Raw genomic sequence first — 27,539 nt, forward strand, 5'->3', positions numbered from 1 at the left:
ACATCTTCATTAATGATGTGGACATTGGAGTCAGAAGCGGATTGGCCAAGTTCGCCGACGATACCAAACTCTGGGGTAAAGCATCCACACCTGAGGAAAGGAGGGCGATCCAGGCTGACCTTGACAGGCTCAGGAAATGGGTGGATGAGAACCTGAAGGTGTTTAACACCGAAAAATGCAAGGGTCTCCACCTTGGGAAGAAAAACCTGCAGCATCCTTATAGGCTCAGCAGCGCTACGCTGACTAGTACTACGGATGAAAAGGACTTGGGGGTCAGGATTGACCACAAGATGAACACGAGCCTTCAATGTGGTGCTGTGGCTAGTAAAGTGAGCAAAATGCTGGCTTGCATCCATAGATGCTTCTCAAGTAAATCCCGGGACATCATTTTCCCATTGTACTTGGCCTTGATGAGGCCGCAGCTGGAGTACTGCATCCAGTTTTGGGCCCCACAATTCAAAAAGGATGTGGAGAAGCTTAAGAAAGTACAGAGAAGAGCCACGCGCATGATCAGAGTTCAGGAAAACAGACCTTATGACAACAGGCTGAGAGCAATGGGGCTCTTTAGCTTGGAAAAGCGCAGGCTCAGGGGAGATCTGATGGCCACCTATAAGTTTACTGGGGTGTTCACCAGGATCTGGGGGAACGTTTGTTCACCAGAGCGCCCCAAGGGATGACAAGGTCGAACGGTTATAAACTCCTGCAAGACCGTTTCAGGCTGGACATAAGGAAGAACTTCTTTACTGTCTGAGCCTCCCAGGTCTGGAATAGCCTGCCATTGGAGGTGGTTCAAGCACCCATATTGAACGCCTTCACGAGAAATGTGGATGTTTATTTTGCTAGGATCCTATGACCCCAGCTGACTTCCTGCCCCTTGGGCAGGGGGCTGGACTCGATGATCTTCCAAGGTCCCTTCCAGCCCTAATGTCTATGAAATTTATGAAATCAGCTCCCAGTCAGCCATTCTCTGGGGGCAGGAGATTGCTCCCTACCCCCAGTAGCTGCCTGCTGCTGGGGCAGACTCTGCCACTGAAGTCTAAGCGGGGACTATGACCCCCTGTCCTGGCAGCAGAGAATTCCAATCCCTCTGCTCTGAGATCGCGATCAGGGAGTGTGGGTTGGGAGATCCTTATTTCCCAGCCCCCGCTCCACCATTGTGATTAGGAGGATGGGAGATCCTTATCTCCCAATGCCACCCCGTGGTTGCGGATCTGGTGTTGGGAGATAAGGGAAAATTAGCTTCCCAGCTTGTTCTCCACCCAGCTCCACGCTTGCAAAGCTGAGCTGGGAACTGGTTCCCCATACTCTGCCCCATGTATGGGGTGGGGGCAGGGGACTGTCCTTGTAAGGGGCAGGTCCCAGCCCCATGTCCCAATCGGGTGATCGAGGCAAGGGGCATGGAAAGAGCTGCAGGGAAGGGATAAGTCCCAGCCCCCTGCCCCAATCTGCCAGTTGGGCAGCTAGCAGTGAGGCAAGGGGCTGCCCCTCCCCTCCAGCTCTTTCCAAGTCCTAGGTCCCTGATCAGTAAGCTGGGACCAGGAGCTCCCTGCTGCCTGGCCAGGGGGACATTGTCCCCATCCTAGCAGTAGGCAGCCCCTGGAGGCGGGGTATAATATTCTAGCCCCGGCCAGGACACAGCTGTCTCCTGGCCCAGTGCTCCTTCCAGCCCCTGGGCTAGCCTAAAGCTCCCCCTGGTGGCAGCAGGGGTGCACTGTAGGGCCCCAGGAAGTGGGAGCAGTTTGCTGCTTGCAAGTAAAGTGATCCCAAATCAAATGCATGTGTAGATGTGTCCAGGCACAATGACACTGGAGGACGAAGAACATTTTGACCATTTTAGGGCTCAACAACTTCCTTGTTTTACCTCTGTTATGCTCTTTATAACATCCCCTTCTCTTTCCTTCTCTTTCCTACCTGAGAAATGTTTACTACAGCCCCTTTTTCTCACTCACTCTACTTTCAGACCGCCTAACAACCTGGCTGATGTAGCTTTTTTTTATATAGGCCCTCATCATCATCTCCTTTCCTGCTCCTATCAGTTAACTCAAACACATTTAGGCCTGCTCTACATTATATAGTTTTACCTTTAGAATTCGGGTTCTGCTAGCAAAGCTAAGTGCAAAGTTATGTGTGCATGTACTCTGCCAGCTACCCTGTGGTAGGAGCTTCTGTCTGCTGCAAGAATTTCTGATGGCAGAATCAGCCTGGTATAGACAAGGCCTTACCCACTCAGCCCTTCCTTCTCTTACTCACAGTGTACCTGTAACAACTCATATTCACTGGGCTGTCCTTTTCTAATGTGTGAAGGGAGATGCATAAATAAAAAAACAGGAAGTCAGAGCCAGAGCAGGACAGTGCTCATATATAAAACAGTTATTTCATCTGAAGCTCCTCCAAGTGATTGAGTGGTATGCTCAGCCTCTACAGGGACTTATAAAATTAGGCGCGCACACACAGGCTAGGAAATGGCCTCCCTGTGTACATCTCTGGCTGCAGTTGCACATGGCATGAAGCAATTTGAGAGCTGGGGCAGCATCACAATTGCATCCAACCTGGATTTATTACATAGGATTTGGGAAGAATAGACTATAGAAAAAATTACAGCCAAACCCCTTTTCATCTTTATACAAATAAAGACAGAACAAATTATCAGTAGGGCTTAGCTTAACTAGCCCCTGATGCCTAGCCACCATTAGAGTATCTTCTGTATGCAAGACAGCTGCTACCACATTGTGAGCAGAGCAAATCAGGGAAAGAAGAGGATTGGAAATCCTGCTATTGCAGTTACAGCAATTGTTAGTGATAAAAAGAGGATGTTAGCAGCTGCCAGGGGGAAAATGCAATTTTAGGGTGGTTGGCATAAACTGTTAATAATCCCTGATTTAACTCTAGCTACACAATCAAGTGAGAATGAGCTTTCACCATTAAGAAGGTTCTCATGAGGGAAGAGTTTCAACAGAAATCCTTTATTCAGCCAAGCTCACGATATCTTCTTAGACTTATTTTTTTCTTCTCATTTGTTTCCTAACTGAATTTTAGTGTAGCTGAAAGATGTGAAATTAATTATTATTTTTCTAACACAGCAGTACTAAAAGGCCCTTGCCAGGATTAGGACCCCATTTCATAGATGCAGAGTGGGAGGCTAACACTATGGCTAGGGACAGACATTACATATAAACGGGTTTAAGTGATCAGAAACTGGTTTAAACCTGTAACTGAACAGATGTTCAGTGCACATAAACCAATTTGAAAATGGATGAAACTGGTTTGAGATAAGCCCAGTTGAATGTAGTATCAGACTTAACTGATTTGGCTCAAACTGGTTTATGCAATGCCTGTCCCAGACCTCTTGATGCTTTAAGATAAAACAGACTCCCCCAGCATCCTGGCATGCTCTCTGGGCTGGGCAGGGCCCTTTGCCTCAGAACAGGGCTGGCCCTTCCCCTCTACTCTCTGGCTGGAGCTCTGGCAGAGACTGCAGGTATAGCAGTGTCTGCCCAGCTTCTCCCTGACCTTCCCTCTCCCCCCTCATTGCTGGACAAGCAGGGATCCCCCCCTCCCTCCCTCCCTCCTATCTCCAACAGCACAGACCCTAGGCATGTGGTGTGCTAGCTAATGCTGAGAGGTGTCTCTGTGTGTCTCCAATTTCACTGGGACAGGCAGGCAGAACAGAAACTATTGTTTTGCTGATGAGGTGATAAACACTGTTATCAGTAAGGATCCTGGTTTTCCATGGTAAAAAATTGCAAATTCTCTGATAACCCCCCCCCAAATCCATGATTAAAATTAAAGGCCCCCCACAGCCCTGTTGATACCCCTCACTTCCCCCCACACCCTGCCTAGCCCTGCTTGTGCCCCTTGCCCCCACTCACAGCTCCAGCCACTTGCCCTGCTGGAGGAGGTCCTCAGCTGCCAGGGCTATGGGACCAGGGACCCAGGTCCACAGCTCCCTGCCCTCAACAGAAGGCAACTGCAGCTGGAGCACACAGCTGACTCCCCCACTGCTGCCTACCTGCTGCTGACTTGGGCAGGGGCGGGCCTGGCTCCTGGCAACTGCGTGCACTCCCAGGGGGCAAGGGGAACCTGCGCCCCTAGATCTGTGCAGGAAGCAGGCTGCAGGCTTGAGCTCCTGCACTGTTTCCCTCCCATGGGGCTGCTGTAGCCTTGCAGGCAAGACCTGGCATGACTGGGAACAGTGGAGCTGCCCTGGGATCTTCTTGCCACCCTGCTGCACCTCCTGCACCTGCTGCTACTTTGAGTGGCGGAGCCCCACACCACTTCCCTCAGTGCAGACCCAGGTGCAGGAGGTGCATTGCTGGGGCAGTGCAGAGAGAGTATCTGCTACGAGCTCCCTGCTCGGCTCCTCTGTCCCCAGCCACATGGGGTCATGGGGAGGGGAGCAGGGTGGCAGGGATGTGAACACACAGCAGAACCTGGTAAAAAGAACAAATTAAATCAGGGTTTCAACAGGAATAATATGCTTACAAAGAATCCATAAATTCAAACAAAACAACTGAAATTACTGTTTAGCAGATTAAAGTCTGAATTTGAACTGAATGAGAGTTTGCATTTATCAAGAGTTTTACTGAAACTACTAAAATTAGCTCCTTAAGAAATCTCTGGCTTGTAGCAAACAAAGTATACAAGGCGGTATATATTAATGGAATGGACTAGCAAAAGGGCAAAGTACCAACCTATCATCATGAAGAATCTCATGTAAAGGAAATGCTCCCAGAATACTAGTTCTATATTTTAAAAACTTAAAATTAGGGTCCATCAGTGCACTTAACTGACAATTAGTTACAGAATGTCAAATAAGCTTATCTATTATATAAATGTCATTATTATTTGTGCACTGCAGTAGACTTATACCTTCCTCCATAGGCTCATTAAGCATATAGCTGTTTGTTTGAGAGAAGGCCTGTTCTATCTTTTTAAAAACACTCATAAGCACATGCTTCAATAGAGTGTTCAAGAGCTGTGTATAGACATTCGGGGACATCATGGGGAGATTAGATCACATAAAAATTGGCCATCCAATCTAACTGAGTTTGCCTAGGTGGGACCTTATGCTTAGATCCCTAGTTACGTGGATATACGTCCAAACAGTATAGAAATTCCAGGAAGGTTAGACTGCTCTAAAATGGTCACCCTGATCTAAGTTAACCCTACCTCAGAGGTAGCCCAATTTATATTATTTCAAGTTGGTCATTTTTAGAACAATCTGACTTTCCTGATCTACTGTACAGTTCCCAGTACAGTCCTGGGGCTGGGAAAGCCAAGCCACTGGTTCCAGTCCTGGGGCTGAGCTTTTCCTACCCAGCCCCGCAGCATCAGGCTATTTTTAGCCTCTCCCTCTCCCTCCCACCCACCAAACTCCCCATCCCAGAAGCTGCTCCCAGTGCCACTTTTACCAGTGTGGAATAGAGGGGATTTGTTTGCTGGGAGGCTAATTGTTCATCTGGGGATGGGAGGGGGATTGGCAGGCTAAAAATAGCCCCTGGTCCCATGGGGAGGGGGAGAGAGCCCCCATCTACTCAAAGCCTCCTGTAGACCCCGCAAGGAGGAATTTTAGTTTGCTGTGCTCCAAGTCATTTAAGTTGCATTATGCTGCCAAATTTGCTATAGCAGCTGTAGTTAATGCAGAATACGCTGCTGACATGTGCAAACACTGACACGTTAAAGTGGTGCAAAAGCATTTAGCCCGCTTTAAAGTGTCATGCATACATGCCCCTCGTGTTGTCTACACATGGCCCTGAAAATTAGTTGGTGTGGTGCCTAACTCAGGTCTTAGGCCTTTTAGTAAAGTCTGTCCCTTAATCTTTTGATACTTGAGACCCCCCACCTATAAAATGTAAATAATTTTTTTCCAACTCTTTGAATTAAATTCTGACCAGTGAAGTCAATGGGAATGTGTTACTGTATTGAAGGTGAACAGAATTTCACCCTTTTGTCAGTCTAGCTAATTTTAAGTCCTGAGCCTGCCAAGACCTATCCACCTACAGAACTGTACTGAGAAAGTACCACTGAAGTGAGTGGAAGCATGTACATGTTGCCATAATACAAATACATAACCATAATAAATAAAGGATACTAACTTCCTGAAACAAATGTAAATTAGAGACTTGAAACTTACCACAAAGTGGGATTCAATTCTAGCTGAAGATAAGAGTCAAAGTCCTCTCGTAGGATGATGCTGTCACTATGCATTTCAGCTTGAAAAGAAATAAAGCACTGTTGGAAACAATTGTAAGAAGAAGCCTAATGGTCTAGTTTGCTAGCTAACCACTTTGAGGAAACATGATGCCTTATTTAGAGCCAAAGTATTTTATAATTGCAAGGTAAAAGAAAAAATTCAGTAAAACAAATATCTGCTTAAAGTATACAAGTATTTAAGGCTGGTTTTTCTGAGGAAAGGTTTGTAAGGCAGTAGTTTCAGTTTGTTTAGTTTGAATGTAAAGTTTGATAGGAGGTCTCACAGGATGTGAATTGTTTAAGCTACTCCTCCAAACTTCCCTGTCCTGACTCCTGTTTTTAAATCAAGAATTGGGAGAATACTTGCCCTGCAATGAGATGGACTAGATGACTTACCAGGAATTTTACATTCCTAATACCTGTGGGTCTAAATTTGACATTAGTCAGTTATGCATTAACGGAAATCTGATATGTTCACAGGAATTACTCCTGTTTCACAACAGTCTAAGCAATAACCAGTGAAATCAGAGTCAGGCTCCCTCTTGCATTCCCCCACTGCCCCCCACCTTGGCCCTATGACTTTTTAATTCCTTTTTACCTAGTAGCCCAGCTCTAATGAAAGGGGTAGAAGTCTTTTGGCCTGCATAGTCTATAGTGTGATGGATAAGCCACTTCCCTGGAAAATGAGAAATACAGCTTCAAACTCCACTGGGTGACAAGGGTCTAGAATCTGGGTGAGTATCCTAGGGTGTGGTGACATGGGTAGCTGCCTCAGGCACGGGGTGGAGAGGGGGGCAGAAAACAATGGTTGCTGCTACAGTTGAACAATTACACTGGCAGCACAGCAGCAACCCAAAGTTGTCATTGTCCCAGTATGTGACAGCTGCTCCAGGCACCCAGCTGTGCCGTTACACCTCTGCTCACCACTAGGCTATTAAACAAGAAATGGGTACATCCTTGATGTTGGCAAATCCACAGGACAAAAAAGGATTGCAAGAAGGCAGGGGCATGTAATCTGAAGCTCTGAGTTTACACCTCTCCCTCCGTGCTGATAGCTTGCCTAGGAGTGACTCCCTGCTCAGTGGTTTCATGTTCTTGAGGCACGTTAGGCTATCCACTGGGAGAATGGGAGCCAACTCACCTTCCTGTCACACGGGTCATTTTTGGCCAAGCAGCTTTATATGTTTGGTACACAGAACAGGATCTAGACTGCAATCTTTAGCTTGCATGGCTCATTTTTACTATAATATAGGGAATACGAGCATGGTTGTTGACTGTATTTTGGTCATCTTTGGGTGCCTTCCTTAAGCACACCAACACAGTGATACAAGGCAAAATAAAATGAGAACAATGAACCAGGTATGACCATATCCAATATTACCTAAGCAGAGTGACATCTACATAGGTATGTAAGAACTATAAGCCAATAAGCAAATGGCAACTGCATAATCATGCTAAAAACAAACCAAACAGGCTAAACTTATCTCAATTCCTTTTAAGTAAATCTCATATTATTATTATGAATTTCCTAAAGCCACAGTTCCATACAGTACCACCAAGCTTTACAGCTCATGTATAAAGAAGCTAATAATTTCAACATTATTAAAATAGTGGTAAACATTTTTTATCACATACCTAGATGAGGGTGCAAGGGAGCTTCTGTTGGAGCTGCAGAGAATAAAGAAACATATTGTGTGAATTTCTATTACATAACTTGTAATAAGATATATGCTAGGAAGTGAATCATAAAGAAGTTTTAATCTAAGAACAGAATCTATATTAAAGAACATTATAAAAACAAACAGAATGGTGGCAGAAGAATTAATTAAAAGAAATGTCAATAATGTCAGTCATAAATTACTGTGAGAAGTGTTTTTTCATCAAGGAAAAAGATGATTTAAAACAGATTAAAAATTAATAGGAAAAGGAATGGCACAATCTATACTGGAGTCCTTACGTATACATTTGATATCAAATTCAATACAAAACTCATTATTATAATTTCTTTCCATGTTGAGCTTCCCACTCCCCTATTCAGCGAGGTGTGGAAATTTGTATTGGCAACATGAATGTCAACACTAGTGTCACAAGTTGGAAGTGGTGTCAGTCAAATAAAAAACTGTGGAGGGTTTTGCACCTCAGGGAGGCTGGGAAACAATCTGTGTTTTGGACAGACAGGTTAAGTGGAAATGCCAGTTTGAGTAACTTAAATGGTTAATCTTATTTTGTTTGTGTGAGATACATGTGTGCGCACTTATCTAGATATAGATAAATATACACATATAGAGATATATACATACATATGTTTGTATTTATATTTAAACATATATGTTGTAGTTTCACTCCAGTCTCAGAGTGAGTAACTATAGATGGCTAAAATAAATCAAGAACAACTGTGCTCAGCTCAAGCTGAACAATCTTACCTAGAAAGCACTTAAAAAATTGCCTTCTGAGCATAAAAGACTGACTTTCCTACTAGATAGGAACTGCCTAGAATAACCAAATTATTCACCATATAGAAAAATTTTGTCATCTGGACTTTGTTAATGCTATAGTAGAAGAGAAGAAATATTTCTTTATCTGCTGTACAGCTCAAGCATAGCATTTACAATACTCTTTATGCTATAAATGTTCAGGCTCAGGACAGTCCTGCCATTCTCTTTTCCACTGCATCAGTTTCAGATCATCATTCAGTATCTATGAGAACACAGCTAGGGAAGAGGATAGTTAGGCCCCATTTTCAAAATAATCATGGGCAAAAGATGATGATAATGCCATGTTACTCCACTGACAGAATGGTCAGTTGGCTGAGCAAGATTTTTTTCCCAGCATCATTTGAATTTAAACACAGTTCATTAGCTAAGAAAGTGAACCAATAAAATAAACCTTATGTTTCAAAAAGGGAAAAAATCCGACTAGAAGGCATATAGGAGGCCAGATTCTCATTTGCTTTATGGCTCTTTTGCACTGCTCTGTGAATCACAATCCAGTATAAGAATCCATTATAAGAAGTCTAGAAAAAATACTGCTTTTTTAAAGAAACTATTGCTTTCTTAATTTACTGCAAATCTTCAGCAATTCAATGATTACTTCAATTATTGCACACTATGGAAAACACAAGCAAACAGCTGGTCCAGGGCTCACCTCTGCAAACCTTAAACACATGAGTTTCATTGATTTCACTGAAGCATTTTGTGAGAGTGAGGGATGTAGGACCACGTTCCTTGTCTGTTCATTACAACAGCTTTGTTTTTTAATTATATGTTCAGCACATTATAAAGAAAAACCTCATTTTGATAACAAATTGGTTGCCTATCAAATGACATAGTAGGTAATTATGCATATTTATATTAGCAGTACTAATCATTCATTTAACCAGTGACATGTGGATTGAGGCAAGCACTAAATGTAGAAGAAAAAGTTGTTCTTACAAGTAAAGATTTTACATTGAGAGAGACTGTATTTCCCAAATCTTAGCTTATCTGAAAAACCTAGGTAATTTTGCCTCAGGTACCGTTTCACCTAATTTGTAATTCAGATTCTTCAGCTGAATATGTCAAAGTACTGTGAAGTTACCATTTAATGCGCAATGAACCTAGACTTTCATCTCTTCAGGAATAATTTCTTTATTACATTTTAAATTTTATTGCAATCCAGAACTTTTTTGACCTTCAAGTATTGTAATTAAAGTCCCAAAATGTTATAAATTTAAAGCATCACGCAAAATTGATTGTGGCACTTTTCTTAGATGTGTTCTCAAGTCTACCCTTCTTATCAATCCAAAGGACTATTTATTTTAAGGGATATAAGTTATACATAGTCCTGTACAGCACAGTTGAGAAACACATTAAGCTTCCTTGAATTATTTCACCAAATTAAACAAAATATTATACCTTGCAGAAAAATATACCAGGAGGAGCATTAAAATTCACACTCATTTAAAAAATCTATTCAAAAGTTGAGATTGTTGGGAGTGCATTTTAATGCTATCACTATTAACAATGTCTCTTCAGACAACACATTTGGATGATTTGAAATTTAGATAGGCCATTTGTGTGAACTAAAAATGCAGATAGTTTAGAGATGCCATTCTCTTTTTTTAAAGAAATGTACATGGAATTATTGTTTGTTATTTAAATAGCACTGTAGGTATACATAGTACTTCACAACAGATGAATTGTGCTTAGCAAAGAATGGCATCACTACCCAACAGAGTTTACAGTATAAAGGGCATGAGCAGATACAATACAGAATAATAGGAAAAGGAGGAAGCTTGGCATACAATGCATGGCAGTCTGTGCCAAAAGTAAGGGGCAGCACAGAAAAAGGCACATGGTAAAAAGCAACTGAAGGAGAGAAAGGAAACAGGCATGCTGCTGGCACCATGAGTAACCAGAAAAGAGTAAGAAAGGGTGTACGACACAATCAGTCAAATTCACAGGAGAGGGCAGAATTATGGAGCTTTTTGAAAGAAAAGCTTGAATTTATGCGAACAATGAGTAGAAGCAAATGAAAAGAAACACGCAAGGGGAGGATATCGTAAGATTTAGGAGAAGAAACCAGGATTTGATGATGACTTGGATGCCAGTGGAGAAGTAAGCTATGGGGAGTCAAAGATGAAACATATAAATTTAAAAAGTGTAGTAACGGATAACCAACTTTTGCTACATGAAAAGAGGCTCCACCATAAAACTAAGTTTCTAACACAACACCCACCACCGCTCGTTAAGACCTAGGGCACTTGAAAGAGATATCAACATACAGTCTCAGAGCCTGTTTGCAATGCAGGTAAACGATCCTTTCTAAATAACTGGCCTGGCATAAGAAGTCTCTCCTACTCCTCACAAAGAGAAGCAAAATTCTGAGAAAACAAATGGACTTTGGACTGGGCACAAAGTCTGTCTGCTAGTCCAACTGGGGAAGTGAGTTACAGGGTTACAAACATTTCTAAAAAAATGCCTTGCCCAAAATTTCAAAACCAGGGACTTTTAGCCACAGCCCATCTGTTCACCCCCAAATGACAAAAAGGATAAAAACTCTAGGCATATGGAATAGGTAAGGTTCAGTCTCCCCTTTTTTCCCCTAGCAGTCTGATAAAGACCAAAATGAAATGTGATTCATTTCTTCAGACTGCAGCCAATACTTTTTGTCTTCTGATAAATAAAAGTTGCTATTGAAACACTAGGGCCGAACTTTTTTCCTCCAGAGAGTGAATATGTTGCCTTAGGGCTCCATTGCTTTCACAGAAACACAAGCCAAAAAAACCCCTATCATTTCTGAATTCAAGTTTTCTGTATAGTGTCATAAACTACTACTGTGGTCAAGTCTGAGAGTCTGCAATCTGCTATTTATTTATTGTTCAAAGTGTACTTAGATGCCTAGTCATAATGGACAAAGTGTGCCCAGAAACATCTTCCCTTTATGTTTCAGCAACTTGAAAAAACAGACAGTGATCAAGCGCAACTCTAATAAATACTGTAAAACTGACTGAAGAGAATTAGCAAAGGAAGATTCGGGCTGAATCTCAGGATAAACTTTTACACAGTGACATTATCAGAATGTAGTGTAGCCTCCTAAAGGAAGCAATGGAAAGCTCATCACTTGTGACATTAAACAGTAGATTAGACAAAAGGCCTCAAAATTACAGTGCAAAAAACAATCCTGCAATGGTCGGGAATGACTTAATTGGCCTTTTCTCACTCCAATTATTATAGTTCTGATGCTGCTTTATGTCATAACCCAATGAGTTTGGTGCCTCGGCACTATGGAATTTTCTTGACACCTGAGAGCCTCTTGCACAGCGAGGGTTTTTGTTGCATAAAGAACCCGTGTGCAGGAGAGTGTTCCCGCCACTTTTGCAGCTGCTTTTGCAGGATGCATTTTCTCTTTGCAGCACGGAGGTGCACGGTGCAAAGAGTTCCCGCCATTCGGATGCAAATTCGTGCCCCGCAATTGGCTAGTGCTAAATTATTCACACGTGGCGGCCGGTAATTGGCTTGCTGGCCGTTTAAAAACTAGCGCGACTTCCGCCCAAGTCGAAGAACTTTGAGCATGCTGCAGAGTGCCTCTTAGAGATCCGACTTGCGGCTAGCTGATCGATAGACTGATCACCTATCGATCCTTCTTCCCGTCGCCGAACGCAGTCCCAGACGTACCCTTTCCCCGCCGGCTTGAATTACGGACGAGTTTACTGGCATTGGCCTTGCCAGCTGGAGCAACTCACATTGTTGTCCAGACGACCGAACCGTTTCCGTCGCAGCCACCCGCAACGTAAGTAAAGTTTTTTGCAACCATTAAGCTTGTCAGCCTCTCTATTCACCAGCCCGCCCTGACGAACGGGTAAATTCTGAATCACCTCGAGTCGGTTCAGCCCGGCCGAGACACTTTATTTAGTTGGAAATATATTAGCCAGCCACTAATGATGAATGATCATGTCCTTCTTCCAAAGAACTATCTTATCCTATCCCTTTATGCCTCTGTTGTATAACTCATATAGGTCAGATGCTTCTTTTCAAAACTGCAAAGGTTATTCTTTTGCTCCACCCTAAACAAGGAAAATATAACCAATCTGTGCAGTGATAAAGTATCTTACCTTCCATTTATTTTGGCTGCTAAAGCAAAGAATTAAATCCTAAGTAATAAGAATCTCCTTTATCACTAGCTTTCCTATTTGTACCTACAATTGCAGCCTTTTCTGTGTTTTGGCTCATACACTTTTCATCTTCTTATTACTTATTTTGTTGCATTTGATCTGAATGTTGTCAGTAATTTTTATGTTTCTATTCTTCTCTAAGCTTTAATCAGATTCTTACATATACTAAAGCTTGCTATACAGAAAGACCCAGGGCTTTTTGTATTCCTAAAATATTTATTACATGCTAAAACATAGACATAGTTGATCAAGTGACTACCCTACATTTCTTCTTGGTTATCCCAGTGGTCTCATACTTCATCTCATTCTGCTTTGGGTATTGGGCTTCTCATCAGACTTGGCCTTTCCTTAGCTATTTTCTTTGTCCTTCTTTAACTCTTCAAAAAATATTAAACCAAGCAAAGTAAGAATAATTTTCTCTTTTCAGTTCACAAGTTCCACTAGTTACATTAAGAGTTATCAACATTTGTTCAAGGGAGAACAGGCATGACAATTATGATTTCTCAGAGTTTCTCCTATACAATTATGTTTTCTTGTACATTTATCTTCTCTACCATTCCATACCAAATGTAGTATCATTATTAAAAAAAGGATACTGTAGCAAAATCTACAGTTTCCCTCTGATCTTACTTTTTCTGCCTAATGCATTATTATAGTTTATGCCTAAATAAACTTACCTAATTACTTGCAGTATAACATTTTAAAATACAGTAGTATTTTGAGTCAGAAGGAGCACGTCTACATGTGCAATTAATGCAAAGCAATAAACTGGAGTTTATTGCTCCAGAGATTATTGCTCCCAGGTGCACTGTTTGGACAGGGCTGCTCCCTGCAGCTCAATGTGCTGTGGAGGGGCTGACTGGAGCATGAGGATGCTTCAATGCAGTGCTAGCCAACAGGCAGCCCTCTCACTGAAGCACTCTTAGGCCCCAGCCAGCAGGGGCAGCATCCACACATGTACTGCTGCAGAGTTTTTTACTTCACAGAAGGATAGTACTTGTATTTACAAGTACTACTCTGCTATGGTGTAAATTAGTTTACTCCAGCCTAATAGGGGAGCGCATGTAGACACCAAGTTGGTTACGTCATAGTTAGTTAGTCTACTGAGCAGTAAACATCTCGTGTAGATAAACCCAAGGAGGGTGAAGCCCATTTAGATCTAGCTACTTACATACAATAATAATAGACTAATAATGCAATAGACTTATATGCAATAATAATAAAATGTACTATAAATGCATACATCAACTCTTTTTTTAAACAATGCTGTACTTAAAATTTGAGTTAAAATAGTATTAGTTGGAGTGAAAGAAAAAGGGAAGACATTGACTATTTAAGAAAATGGGAACTAAACTACTATTGTCCTTTGTGGAGCCAGGAAAGAATGGCAAAATGGAATAGAGGTAAATGCTGTGACACTTTGGGATTCATCTACATGTGCAATTAATATACCTTAAGGTTACTGTGCAATAAAATAAGGTGTAATAAACTTCATCTGGGAATATGTCTACACCTGTGCCAGTGTTGGGAGTAAATTTGCTCTCAATGGGCGCGTCCACACAAGTGCGCACGTGCCTCTTGCCCCGCCTCAAACCCCAAGGCTACCCCCACAATCCCAGGCACCATTACTTTAAAAAAACAACAGAAAAAGAACAGAAAAAAATGGAGGAAAAAAGCCTCCACTTACCTTAGAAGCAGGAGTGGGGGGGCTCCAGGGCCTCCTGGCAGAATCCCCCAGACAGCACAGGGCAGTGCAGGGGCAGGAGGGCCCAGACTGGGGCCACTGGGGCTGTCACCCTGCCCTGCACTGTGCGGGTGGGGCCCCAGTCAGCCACACAGCAGCTCAAACTGCCGGTAAGTGCCAGGGTTCCCCGCACTGCAAACTTGCAGCACAGGGAGAAAATTAGACCCTGGATATCCAGGGGTCTAAAAAAATCGAAGCTTAAAAAAGCAGCGCAGGGCATGGTCCGGGACCATGCCCTGAGGCAACTGGAGGCTGGGTCCTCCATGGAGACACGGTGGCTGCCACAGCGTCTCTATGGTTGGCCCCTCGCCCTGGTGCTGAAACATGTGGCCACCTAGGCTGCATGTTTCAGCACCAGGGCTCCGATGCTGGTGAGTAAGGGGTCGGGGGGGGCTGGAAGAGGTGGGTGGGGACCATGGGGGACCCCAATGGCCCCGTCCACTCCCCCAGCCCCCCCCAAAGGCTCCTGACCCCTGCTGTGGCCAGCCCCGACACCCACCAGCTCCCTGAGGCCCCTGACCCCTGCCATGGCTGGCCCAAACCCCCACCTGCCCCCTCAAGGCCCCTGACCCCTACTGGGGCCAGCCCCTCCCCCCACCAACCCCTCTGAGGCCCCCAACCCCTGCCACAGCCGGCACCTCCCCCTGCCAGCCCCCCCGAGCCACCCAACCCCTGCCCTGGCTGGCCCCATCCCCCCAAACCCCCCCATCCCTGTCCCCCCACCCCATACTTTAAAAAAACCCCCAAACCCTGGCACTTACTGGCAGTTGGAGCTGCCGTGGGGCTGACTGGGGCCTTGCCCACACAGTGCAGGGCAGGGTGACAGCCCCAGGCAGGTCCCTCTTGCCCCTGTGCTGCCCTGTGCTGCCTGGGGGATTCTGCCAGGAAGCCCTGGAGCCCCCCCACTCCTGCTTCTAAGGTAAGCAGAGGCATTTTTTTCTGTTCTTTTTCTGTTGTTTCTTTTAAAGTGATGGTGCCTAGGATTGGGGGGGGTAGCCTTGGGGCCCTGGGGGTGCAAGTTGGGGGATGGGGAACCCATTGGGGGGCCTGGGGGAGCAGGGGGTGGGGCTAGGTGGGACAGCCATTAGTGGGGCTGCAGCAGCTGGTGGGGGATGGGGCCAGGTGAGGCAGCAATTGGGGGGCTGGTGTGGGGCATGTGGGCCTTGCAGGGGGGTGGTAGCCCCTGCAAGGGCCATTTGGCCCCTGTTGGGGGGGCCGCATCCCTTATGTGGGGGCCAAAACCCCTCTTGAGGGGCCGAACCCCTTGTGTTGGGGCTAAACCCTCTTTTGGGGGGCCGAACCCTTTGTGTGGGGGATAAACCCCCTGTTGGGGGTCTGAACCCCTTGTTGGGGGCTGTAACCATTGTGTAGGGGCTGAACCCTCTGCTGGGGGGGGGTGAATTCCTTGTGTGAGGGCCGAACCCCTTGTGTAGGGGCTGAACCCCGTGTTGGAGGGCAGTAGCCCTTGTGTGGGGGACAAACCCCTTGTGTGGGGGTCATCACCCTGTGGGAGGGCAGCAAAATAAGTATTCATGAATTCATGAAATCTTTATTTAGTGTTAATTTTATTATTATGATAAGAGACTTGCTTTAACACTGTAGATATATCAATAAAACATTGTCCAACTGATAGCTGTCTGTCTCACTCTCTCTCTCTCTTTATAGTGGCCTTTTGTTTTACTTGTGGAGGAACATGGATTTGGGGGTATTTTAGAGAGTGATTTGGGGATTTTTTTTATCAGGGGTTTTTCAGTTTTCCAATAGGGAACACCAGGATTCCTGCTAGGGAGGCCAGTGGCAGGACCCTGCCTGCTCAGAGCTGGCACCTTGGACCCAGCTGGCTGTGTTTGACCTCCTGGCCAAATGGGGCCAGGAGGACATGCTTTGACAGTTCAAAGCAGGCCACCAAACCCAGCACATCTTCTGGGTGATAGCTGTTCAGATGGCCAGGCAGGGGGTACAAATGGCAGTAGTGCCACACAAAGGCCAACCCTGCAACCACAGTCCAGAGGGGCAGATACCCTGGCAACTGGCCCAGAGGGGCAGATACCTCTACTGGCTCTGCAGTCCCCATTTGAGTCTGGCAGGTACACAGCAGGTCACAGCCAGGCAGTAGGCCCCACTGCCAGACTGCTGCAGTGGGTAGAGGGTGCAGGGAACTCTCAGGGCTGCTTCAGCAGTCCAGCTGGCACAAGGGGTAGTGTCCACAGGTACCAACTGTCTGGTCCCCAGAAGCTCCTGAGAGCTAGTAGCCCTGAGCTACTTGCCAGGGCAGCTTTTTATACTGCTGGGGACAGCACAGGTGCTGGCTCTGGACTCTAGCTCCCCCTGGCAGAAGATCCGGGAGGAGCCAGGCAGGGTTATTTTGCCCCAAGTGGCACAATTTGCTCCACAACAGAGTGCATGTCTGAGCACATGTGCTGAAGAAAAAAGCCCTGGCTCAAATTTGCACAGCTTCTATTTGAGCTGCTGCAAGCACATGTGCTTGCATGTGTGGACACATCCAATGGGTGTATACAGATGCATGCGGACATTTGGTTCCACGGGGACAAACAGTGGTGGTGAACCTTGTGCTGCTGCTACTTGTCCCCAGGGAATAACCATACCACGCATGCTTTGGTGCATTGCAAGATGCCCCAGGTAGGGCCAGCATTTGGCAGGCCCCTGCAGTCTTGCCTGGGATCCTGAGGGCTACCCAGGGCTGCAGCCATGGTGATTCTGCCATGCAGAGCCTGTCTGGCAGTGAAGCATGGCTCTGGGTGGCCCCGCTCTGCTTTTCAGCAGTGTGCGCTGGCCGAGTTTGCATTGCTCTGGGTTTTTTTCCCCTGTTTTTTTTGTCCCCTGGTTATCCAGGGGTCAAACAAACCCAGGGAAAAAAATCTGGCACAGTGCACGCTCAGGCAGCACACTCTTGCAGCATAGAGAACATCGAACTGTGTGGTATGTGGCACTGAAAATGTGTTTTCAGCACCACATACTGCATGACTGTGCTCATCTAGAAATGCCCAATGGAAGTAGTTGAGTCCAGGGCTGCTCCTGCCCCCCTGCCCTGCTCTGCCCCCTTGCAGCAGCAAGGGAGAGCTCCAGACTCCCCCAGAGCCAGCCCTGGGCCAGCCCAGAACCAGTCCTGATTCAACTCTGTGCTCTGGGAAGCAAAGGGGAGCTGTCCTGCATGGGGCACAGCTCCCAGCTGTGTGGAGCTTGGGATTGCAGACCAGCTCAGCGATGCTGACTTGGGGCAATGCCCCGTGGTCGAGCGGCAGCAGTGCTCTGTGCTCTCCCCTCGCTTTGCTTGCTAAGGGGGCAGGGGAGCTCTCTGTCCCTAGTCCTGACACTGCTCAGCTCCAGGCTCCCCCACAGAAGACAGGAGCTGAGCAGCACTGGGACAGGGGAGCCTTTTGTCCCCACAGTGCTGGACCAGGGACAGAGAGCTCCCCCACCCGCTCAGCCCTGTTGGTGCCCATGCAGCACATTCCTCAGTCAGCTACTGCTCCCTGCCCACGCCTGGAGGAAGCTGGCAGCTGAGTAGCACCGGGACTGGAGGGAGACATAGCGGGTAAGCAGCATTGGGACTGGGAGGAGACGCATCTGGAGGGAGATGCAAAGCAATGGGGAAGCTCAGGGCGCTGCTGCCACTTGGCCACAAGGCTTTGCTCCAAGCCAGCACTGCTGAGCTGGGTTGTGATCTCAAGCTCTGCACCGAAGCAATGGACAGCTCCCCCCCAGCCCCCTGTGCCCCCTGCTGCCTAGGCTGACCAGAAGCAAATTGCTCCCAGTCAGCATCTACATACGCACTACTGTGCAGTAGCTAATGCATTGTTAATCTAATACCTGTATTTGTTGGTACTAGCAAATGGTACACTAGGCAAATTTACTGCGCAGTAAGTCCAGTATGTATAGATGGTTATGCTTTACTGGACATTAGATTAGTTTAGTGTGTAGTAAAGTGTCTCGTGTACATGCACCCTGAAGTGCTAACAAATTGGCAAAGTTATTTGACTGGTTGAGGAAAATAGTTGCTGAGAAGCTGAAAAATATGGGATTGCCGTGGATGAAGATGGTAAGAGAGAGAACACAGTGGACTACAAAAAGGAGCTGGGAGTCAGTATGCAGGCATCTAGCTTCCCACATGATAAAATGTGAGAGACGGCAAATTCAACCAGGAACAAAATTTTTAGCAGCTCTGGGAGAAAGACAGAAAACTGAATTACTTATGTTCCAGATGTTGCCTAAGACAATAGCAAATGAATATGAAAGGACTAAAAATCCTTGCATTCAAAACTCCTGGAAAGTCATCTTGTTTAAATTGTTAGACTAACAGAAGTCACTCCTAAATCAACATAGATTGGCTTCTGCCCTCATAGCTCCATTGATGCACCTTTTACCAAAGACCTGACAGCACGGACACATCTTATTGTTTTGACCATGTTTTCTTTGACTCCCCTGCTGATGCTGGCACTGCCAATCAACTGCACCTTCTCAACTCATCATTTCCCCATCTCAATTACTGAAATATTCCCTATTGCATTCCCAACATCTATAATAGGATTCTTTTAATTTAGTCAAACCACAGCTGCTAAGACCCATTTTATCTTTATCTTATCCTCTGACAAAAAATGTCAGCCTTCTTTCAGAATTCTCCACTTTCCATTCTTCATCTCCATTATTTTAGTTTCTTGCTTCTCCAATAACCTTCTCAAATTCAGTTTCAGTTTTGTTTGTTTCATTTCCTTGACCAAATAACCAACAGCATTTTCTAATAAAAATCTGAGCTTTGAAAATATTTTCAAATTAATGGGAATAATCTACAGTTCTGCTTAAAGGGTACTTTCTGGCAGCATCCAGACGAGGAGGGGTGTGCACTTGCAGCAACACAAATAGCAGCAGCACAGTGCATACCCTTTGTTGCAGGCCAAGCCCAGCTCCTCCCAACTCTTGGCCAGGCTCCATGTGGTATGGGGGGATAGGGGGGAGAGGGGTAGGGAGGAGCTGTCTGGGGTGCAGTGTGCCTCAGCAGGGAGGCTCCACAGCACAAGGCTGCCAAGAGTACCCAGGCCTGCCTGCTCCCCTGTATGCATGTCTATCCCAGCACAAGTTATTTTAATGTGCATTCATAGATTCATAGATGTTAGGGTCGGAAGGGACTTCAATAGATCATCGAGTCCGACCCCCTGCATAAGCAGGAAAGAGTGCTGGGTCTAGATGACCCCAGCTAGATACTCATCTAACCTCCTCTTGAAGACCCCCAGGGTAGGGGAGAGCACCACCTCCCTTGGGAGCCCGTTCCAGACCTTGGCCACTCGAACTGTGAAGAAGTTCTTCCTAATGTCCAGTCTAAATCTGCTCTCTGCTAGCTTGTGGCCATTATTTCTTGTAACCCCCGGGGGCGCCTTGGTGAATAAATACTCACCAATTCCCTTCTGTGCCCCCGTGATGAATTTATAGGCAGCCACAAGGTCGCCTCTCAACCTTCTCTTGCGTAGGCTGAAAAGATCCAGTTTCTCTAGTCTCTCCTCATAGGACTTGGTCTGCAGGCCCTTGACCATACGAGTTGCCCTTCTCTGGACCCTCTCCAGGTTATCCGCATCCTTCTTGAAGTGCGGCGCCCAGAATTGCACGCAGTACTCCAACTGCGGTCTGACCAGCACCCGATAGAGGGGAAGTATCACCTCCTTGGACCTATTCATCATGCATCTGCTGATGCACGATAAAGTGCCATTGGCTTTTCTGATGGCTTCGTCACACTGCCGGCTCATGTTCATCTTGGAGTCCACTAGGACTCCAAGATCCCTTTCCACCTCTGTGCCACCCAGCAGGTCATTCCCTAGGCTGTAGGTGTGCTGGACATTTTTCCTCCCTAGGTGCAGCACTTTGCATTTCTCCTTGTTGAACTGCATCCTGTTGTTTTCTGCCCACTTGTGCAACCTGTCCAGGTCTGCCTGCAGCTGTTCCCTGCCCTCCGGCGTGTCCACTTCTCCCCATAGCTTTGTGTCATCTGCAAACTTGGACAGAGTACATTTGACTCCCTCATCCAAGTCACTGATGAAGACATTAAAGAGTATCGGTCCAAGGACCGAGCCCTGCGGGACCCCACTGCCCACACCCTTCCAGGTCGAGACCGACCCATCCACCACGACTCTTTGGGTGCGACCCTCTAGCCAATTGGCCACCCACCGGACTGTGTAGTCATCCACATCACAGCCTCTTAGCTTGTTCACCAGTATGGGGTGGGATACCGTATTGAAGGCCTTCCTGAAGTCTAAGTATACGACATCCACCCCTCCTCCTGTGTCCAGGCGTTTCGTAACCTGATCATTGTGCTGCATTTCCCCCATTTTTTTTCTTTTTTGCTACTGGGAAATCCTGGTAGTGAATCTTGCCCCTGTGCTGGTTTAATGTGCAATGTGTGCAGTTTGTGGCACCACAAACCACATATGCCTACACATTTGGACGCACCCTGTGGGCAAGTCCAGACGAGTGCGCATGTGGATCTTGCCCCATCTCAAACCCCTTTCAGACGGGGCAAGAGGCATATGCAGGAATGAAAAAATGTTCCCTGTGCTGCAAACTTGCAGCAAGGGGAGAAAATTAGACCCCTGGATATCCAGGGGTCTAAAAAACCGCTTCGCAGAAGAGCGGAGCAAGGCACAGTTCCAGACTGTGCCTGGAGCCAGCAGGAGTCAGTCCTCCAGAAGACACGCTCTGGTTTCGCTCTTTGGTGCTCCTGCTGCCCCCAGCCCCCAGCGTTGTCCATGGTATTTTGGGAATGGGGGTGGGGGGTTTATGGGGGTGAGTGGGTGTGAGGGGGGGAAGGAGGTGTGGGGGGGGATGTCCCCAGGGTTACGGGGGGTGAGAAGCTAGAGCAGCCTTGGAGGGACCTGGCCTAGACCAGTGCGGCTCGCTAGTTTGGCTTTGCACCGGAGTGGGTCGTATGGCTCCAGGAGGCATGCACAGGAGCCATGCCTCCCAGAGCCGTGTGACTTGCTCCGGTGCAAAGCCAGACTAGAGAGCCACATGAGGCTGGGCCGGGTTCTGGCCCCACAGGCACAGTGGGGCAGAGGCGGGACGTGGGGTGCAGCCGGCCCTGGGGCCCATCTGCCACCTGGCCGGGCCCATGGTGACAGGACCCAGTGCGGCACGTGTGGACCATGTGCCAGGCCCAGCTGGGTCCTGGGGCCCTCTGCTCCCCAGCCAGGCCAGGCCCATGACAGCAAGACTCAGCATGGCATACGGGGACCATGAGCAGAGCCCAGACTGGTCCTGCAAGCCCTGGGGTTGCTCATGCTGCCAGGCAGCACGAGCAGCCCCAGGGCCAGCAAGACCTAGCTGGGCTCCGTGCAGTCCCCACATGCCACACCAGGTCCTGCCGCTATGGGAATGGCCCAACCAGGCGGGAGAGTAGCCCCAAGGACAGCAGGACCTGGCTAGGCCTGGCACATGGTCCCCAAGTGCCATGCTGGGTCTTGCTGCCATGGGCCCGGCCCAGCCAGGCAGCAGAGAGGCCCCAGGACCCGGATGGGCCTGGCACACAGTCCCCGTGTGCCATGCTGGGTCCTGCCACCATGAGACCGGCCCAGCTGGGTGGCAGGAGCATCTCCAGGGCCAGCAGGACTTGGCTGGGCTTGGCACACAGCCTCCAGGGTGGAACTGGGGCCCTCCAGGGTGCCTGGGACCCTGGGCGGGGGGGATGGGGCCCTGTAAGGAATAGAGGCTGTGGCCCTCTAGGGGGGAGCTGGGACCCTGTGGGGGAGGGCATTCCATGTGCTGGGGGTGGGGGCTGCACCCTGTGGGGGCCAGGGGACCCACCCCTCCAGAGCAGCTGCCCTAGAAGATCCCCCACACCCACAGTCCCCCCAGCAATTGCCCCACACCTACCCACAGACCTACCCACAGACCAACCCACATCCCTCCACACACACACACCCGCCTTCCCCCACACCACTTCCCACCCCTTTCCTGCCAACACCACATCCCCTCATCACACACCCATCATGTGCGAAGAAAACCAAAAGCACAATCAACACATAAAGGTATTTAGAATGTATTTTATCATGATGATAGAGACACTGGTAGGCTTCCAAATTGCTTTAACATTGTAAATATACCAATAAAGCATTACCCAACTCATCACTGTCTCTCTGTCTCTGTCTTGAGTGGTGTGTGTGTGTGTGTGTGTAGAGTGGTCTTTTGTTTTAATTGTCGAAGAACATGGATTTTGGGGTATTTTTAAAAATGGATTTGGGATGCTGCTGCAGCAGTCCAGCTGGCACAAGGGGTAGTGTCCCCAGGTACCAATTGGCTGGGCCCCAGAAGCTCCTGAGAGCGAGTAGCCCTGAGCTGCCTGCCAGGGCAGCTTCTTGTATGGATGGGGCCAGGATAAGGCAGCTTTTTATACTGCTGGGGACAGCACAGGTGCTGGCCCCGGGCTCTAGCTCCCCCTGGCTGCAGATGCAGGAGGAGCCAAGCAGGGTTATTTTGCCCCAAGTGGCACAATTTGCTCCTCAACAAAGTGCATCTCCGAGCACGTGTGCTGAGGCAAAAAGCCCTGGCTCAAATTTGCACTGCTTCTATTTGAGCTGCTGCAAGTGCACGTGCTTGCATGTGTGGACGTGCCCTGTGAGTTTAACCTTTATTTGTGAATCTTGTGCAATTTATCCCTAATTTTGAAATATTTTTTGTATACTTCATACACTCTTGCTTAGCTATAAAAATGATCACATTTATGGTGGACTAGCAAAAATTTGGTGACCTATTTTTGTAACATGGGGAAGCAGGTTCTTTGCAAAGATATAATTGAGATCAGTGGTAAATGAAACTTCAGTTGTACATCTACTGCGTTTTTATTATAGATAATATATAAATAGTCATCATTCAACCAGTCATTTCGTTGCTGGCCAAAATCAGAGTTAGCTACTAGAAGAAAGTTTCAAATTATTTAGAATGTATATTTTAATTTTCCTATGTTCCTTGATGCTTAACATTTGAGGCTTAACTATGAAATCCCTTGTTTACTCATTAGGAGGTGTGAGGGAAAGTGGGGTAACAGAGTTGTGGATAATAAAAGATCCTACCTCTAGTTTTCTCTGATTATTGAAATAGTATTCCATGATGACCAACAATGATATGAATAAAAATGGAGAGAACAGGTTTGCCATTAAATTTAAACATGCAACAGCTCTTACCTCCCTGTTCACACAACTGTTGTGCTAAGGCATCCTTGAATATAACTTGACCCCTGTGAGTAGCTGTAGCCCTGGAAACATAAAAAGACAGAAAATAAACAATATGGATTACTTATGTACATACATGAATGGTTAAATTATAGTCATCTTTCTTATTTTTCTTCCTGCTTGTCTTTGTCTTTTCTTTATTTTTAGAAAAACAACTTGCTTAGGATTTCTTCTGTTTTGCTTTAACACAATACCCAAAACAAAATTGCTAGTTTGATGGTAAAGAAAGTGAATCAGTACCATGACATACTATTCACCAGTACTGGGCTCAGCAAAGACCATGAGATTTTAGGTTACCACCTGGATAAGCCCGTGTATGTTGCAAAATTGATGAGTTTTCCCAGAGCAGAGCACTGGCAGAAAAGAACAGCAGGAGAGATGTTCACAAAGCAGTTTCTGTAAAATCCCCTATCAGCTGATGCATACAGCAATAGTGATATTCATTCTGGAGAAAACAGCGTTTATCTACACCACTAGTTGAAATCAATCATGGAAGCACATGGGGTGCATAGTCCAAGCCCTTGTCTTAAGGCAGGATCAATAGACCTATAACTATGCTGACAGACACTTGTATCAACTCTTCCTAAAAATCTCCAATGAAGGAGGTTCCATAACCTCCTGGGGTAGTTTCAGCTTCACCACAGTAACAGAAAGATTTCCTAATATCCAGCCTAAATCTTCTTAGCTGATATATCACATCTGCTCCTTCTCTCTTATCCACGTGGTCAGACAAGGATAGAACCTACTGCAGTGAAAAGGGGAATAAATGCTAAATAAAGTCTTTTAAGATTTATTGGGTTCTCAAAATAAAACCTACCCACAGCTATCAAAATACTGATCCTTAGTTGGTTTAATTTGCTCTCTATCATGCATGTAAGTACCATTAGGCACTTTTACATGTAATCTCGGGGTAAGGGAGCAGGGAAGCTTTAATTAGAGTGGCTCTGAGAGCGGCTCATAGGTACTAACTAGAGTTACACATAGGTATGCAAAGCAAATCATTGTATTTCTGATGTTGGTTAAACCTTGTTAGATATAACAGAAATATAGAGGGAGGTTAGATTGTGTTAAAAATGGCCACCTGATCGAATTTAGCTTGCTCAGGTGCAGGCCTTACACTTAGTCTCAGTGATCATAAATCAATCTAAACCCATAGCAGAGCGGAAATTCTGCACGCACACAGACAGGTCTAAAAATGGCAGAACACAATCTAAGATCTGGATCGATGTACACTCACACTTAACCGATCTAGGTTAGACCAGTGAACTGAACTTCAATATGCTTACCTGCATTGTCCTAGGGCTGGGAAAGCCCAGCTGCTAGGCCCCCAGGGCGGCACTTTTCCTACCTGTCCCCCTGGCACTGGGCTATTTTCATTTCAACAGTCCAGTGAGCCAGTGGGTAAATTAGGTTATACTACTCATGTTATCACAGCTTGGGGTGGGCCAAGAGCCAATAATTTTTTAATAGTGGATCCAGTTCCCAGATAAACTGGAATCTGAAGAAGATTAGGAGATGGCATCTTCTAAATAAGGTGGGGAATGTGATTGGAGCTCCTAGTGTCTGGTACCATGGGGAGGCAATCCGTCTCCTGTACCCCCTTAAATGATGTATGAGTGGAGGGTGGCAGTATTTCAGCAACAGTTTTGGGTCCAGATTAAGAAGATGGGGAGTTGACAGCAGCCCCCACATGTTGGAGAGAGGGCTTATAGCAGCCCTTGACCAGGTGAAACAGATTACAAAGGAGGAATGACCTGCATTGGATGTGTTCTTTTTGGATATTTCCCAGATGTGTTATGTAATAAAGTGATAGTTAGTTCAGCCACATTCCTGAGGTCTTGTCTTTAGTCCTGTGGTTCTGGGACAGTAAGTGAGAGCTGTATAACATACTATTAAAGTGAAAATGTAAAAAAGGCCTAATAAAGCACAATGTGGAAGTTCTTTTAGGGTTTCACACATGTCTTACAGTTATTTGATACGTGGCATAACATTTCTTCACTAACATATGCTGTCTGTAAGTATGTGACCCTGTAACTACATTGTACACATAATAAAATAAGAACACAATAATTACTTTAGCACATGAGAACAGCCAATAATACCAAAAACTTTATCGCTTCCTTTAAAAACATCAGATAAAATGCAGTACATTTCAGAATATTTAAAGCACCATTATCTTTACAGAACTCACAAATTGGCTTGAAATGCTAAATATTCAGTAGTTATAAATATTCAAGAATATCATTTAGTATTACTGCACATATTTCTACAAATTGCCTCACGCTGGTAAGTGAGTATACGAGTTAGGGAATATCAAACAACGTACTCTTCAAATCAATGAACATATGCTGTTCAACCCCCATGGGCAATTGACCAGGTTTCCTTAAAAGAACCAACTTTGTGTGTTAAGTCACAAAACTACATACCAGGATATGCTAAAGCCAGCGGTTAGAAGAAATCATAAACAAACAGAGATGGCTTATAGTATAGTTAAAAATGGGCTCATCTACATTTCCCCGTACAGTGATGTTGCTACGGTGCTGTGCTTTAGTACTTCATTTTGTAAGTACTAAAGCATGGCATAGTACAGGCAGTTACTTTGCCATGTGCATAGCATATGGTTAAATTTTACCACTATGGGAGTTCACTGTTACGGCGACGTAGCTGGCAATCACATGTAGACACATGTGATCACCATATTGCCGTATCACGCCATACAGCGACATAGCATGTCACTCCATAGCCTTAGGTCAACATGTAGACATGCTCCATATGTATTATGTGTTGAGCCAGTGCTCCTGGGCATGTAGACAAAATGGCACAAACAGGGTAAGGCAAACATTATCTATCTTATGTTCTCCCAACCCTGTGATTCCCAGTCAGGGTGCCTAGAGATCCTTTCTAGAATCAAGATATCCTAGAGATCCCAGCCAGGGTACACTGCAGTGCCTAGAGATCCTTTCAAGCGTGCTGCGGGGTGTCATGCAATGTTAGAACTGTTAAGTGTGCAAACATGAGTCACAAGCTAAACCCAGTGATTTCAAATAGGAATCCACTTTCTGCCCTGTTGCAGTCTTTCCAAGTTCTTTGCAACACAATAATTACTCCATTATTTTTCTGTAGTCAAAATAGAGTGTAAACTAAGAACTGGCATTTTCTGATGAGGTGCCTTTAGTCTAATAAGGGGTGCCTTAAGTCTAAAAAAGCTGAGAACCACTGTCTTAGCCCCACAGAGGGCTCTTCACAGGTCCTCTAAAATGGGAATCATTATCCTGATGAATGGTTGAGTGTAACCTCACTGAAACTGGCAGATGCAACAGGATATATGTAAAACAACTATATGGGTCACATTTTCCCTGCAGGCTGTGTTTGACAGCCCTGGCTCCATTTTCTTGATAAAATTTCTAAAATTAGGGTTGGCTTCTATATTGTTTTTAGAAAGTTTTTCTTTGCATCTTAAAGTATAGAATTAATGTGTTGTTTTCTTTGTAGATGAAGAACACTTCTCAAGTACATAGTTGGGTTGCTCTAATACCATTAATCAAACACTCGGGTCTTACTCTGAAATATGCTATTTACTGGGTGTGTCTACATATGAATTAATGTGCTTTTCCTCAGGTGCATTCAATTTAGTACCTCTAATGTGAGGTACTAAATAAATGCACGTTAGGTTGCCCTAATGTGCAGTAATGAAAGAACGTGTTTTTAAAGTGATGCTTAA

General features: G+C 45.9%; 1 protein-coding gene across 2 annotated transcripts in view; it reads right to left on the bottom strand.

Annotated features, from left to right (window-relative positions):
- RELN (reelin) overlaps positions 1-27,539 on the bottom strand; it is a 557,181-nt gene that overhangs the window by 298,591 nt on the left and 231,051 nt on the right. For both annotated transcript variants that reach the window (XM_059725849.1, XM_059725848.1), the window contains exons 4-6: positions 23,771-23,841; positions 7,828-7,860; positions 6,134-6,212 (exon numbers count right to left, since the gene is read on the bottom strand). In XM_059725849.1, the coding sequence (XP_059581832.1) occupies positions 6,134-6,212; positions 7,828-7,860; positions 23,771-23,841 (183 nt within the window). The remainder of the gene's footprint in view (positions 1-6,133; positions 6,213-7,827; positions 7,861-23,770; positions 23,842-27,539) is intronic.

This window comes from Alligator mississippiensis, chromosome 4 (genome assembly GCF_030867095.1).
Source record: "Alligator mississippiensis isolate rAllMis1 chromosome 4, rAllMis1, whole genome shotgun sequence".
NCBI lineage: Eukaryota > Metazoa > Chordata > Crocodylia > Alligatoridae > Alligator > Alligator mississippiensis.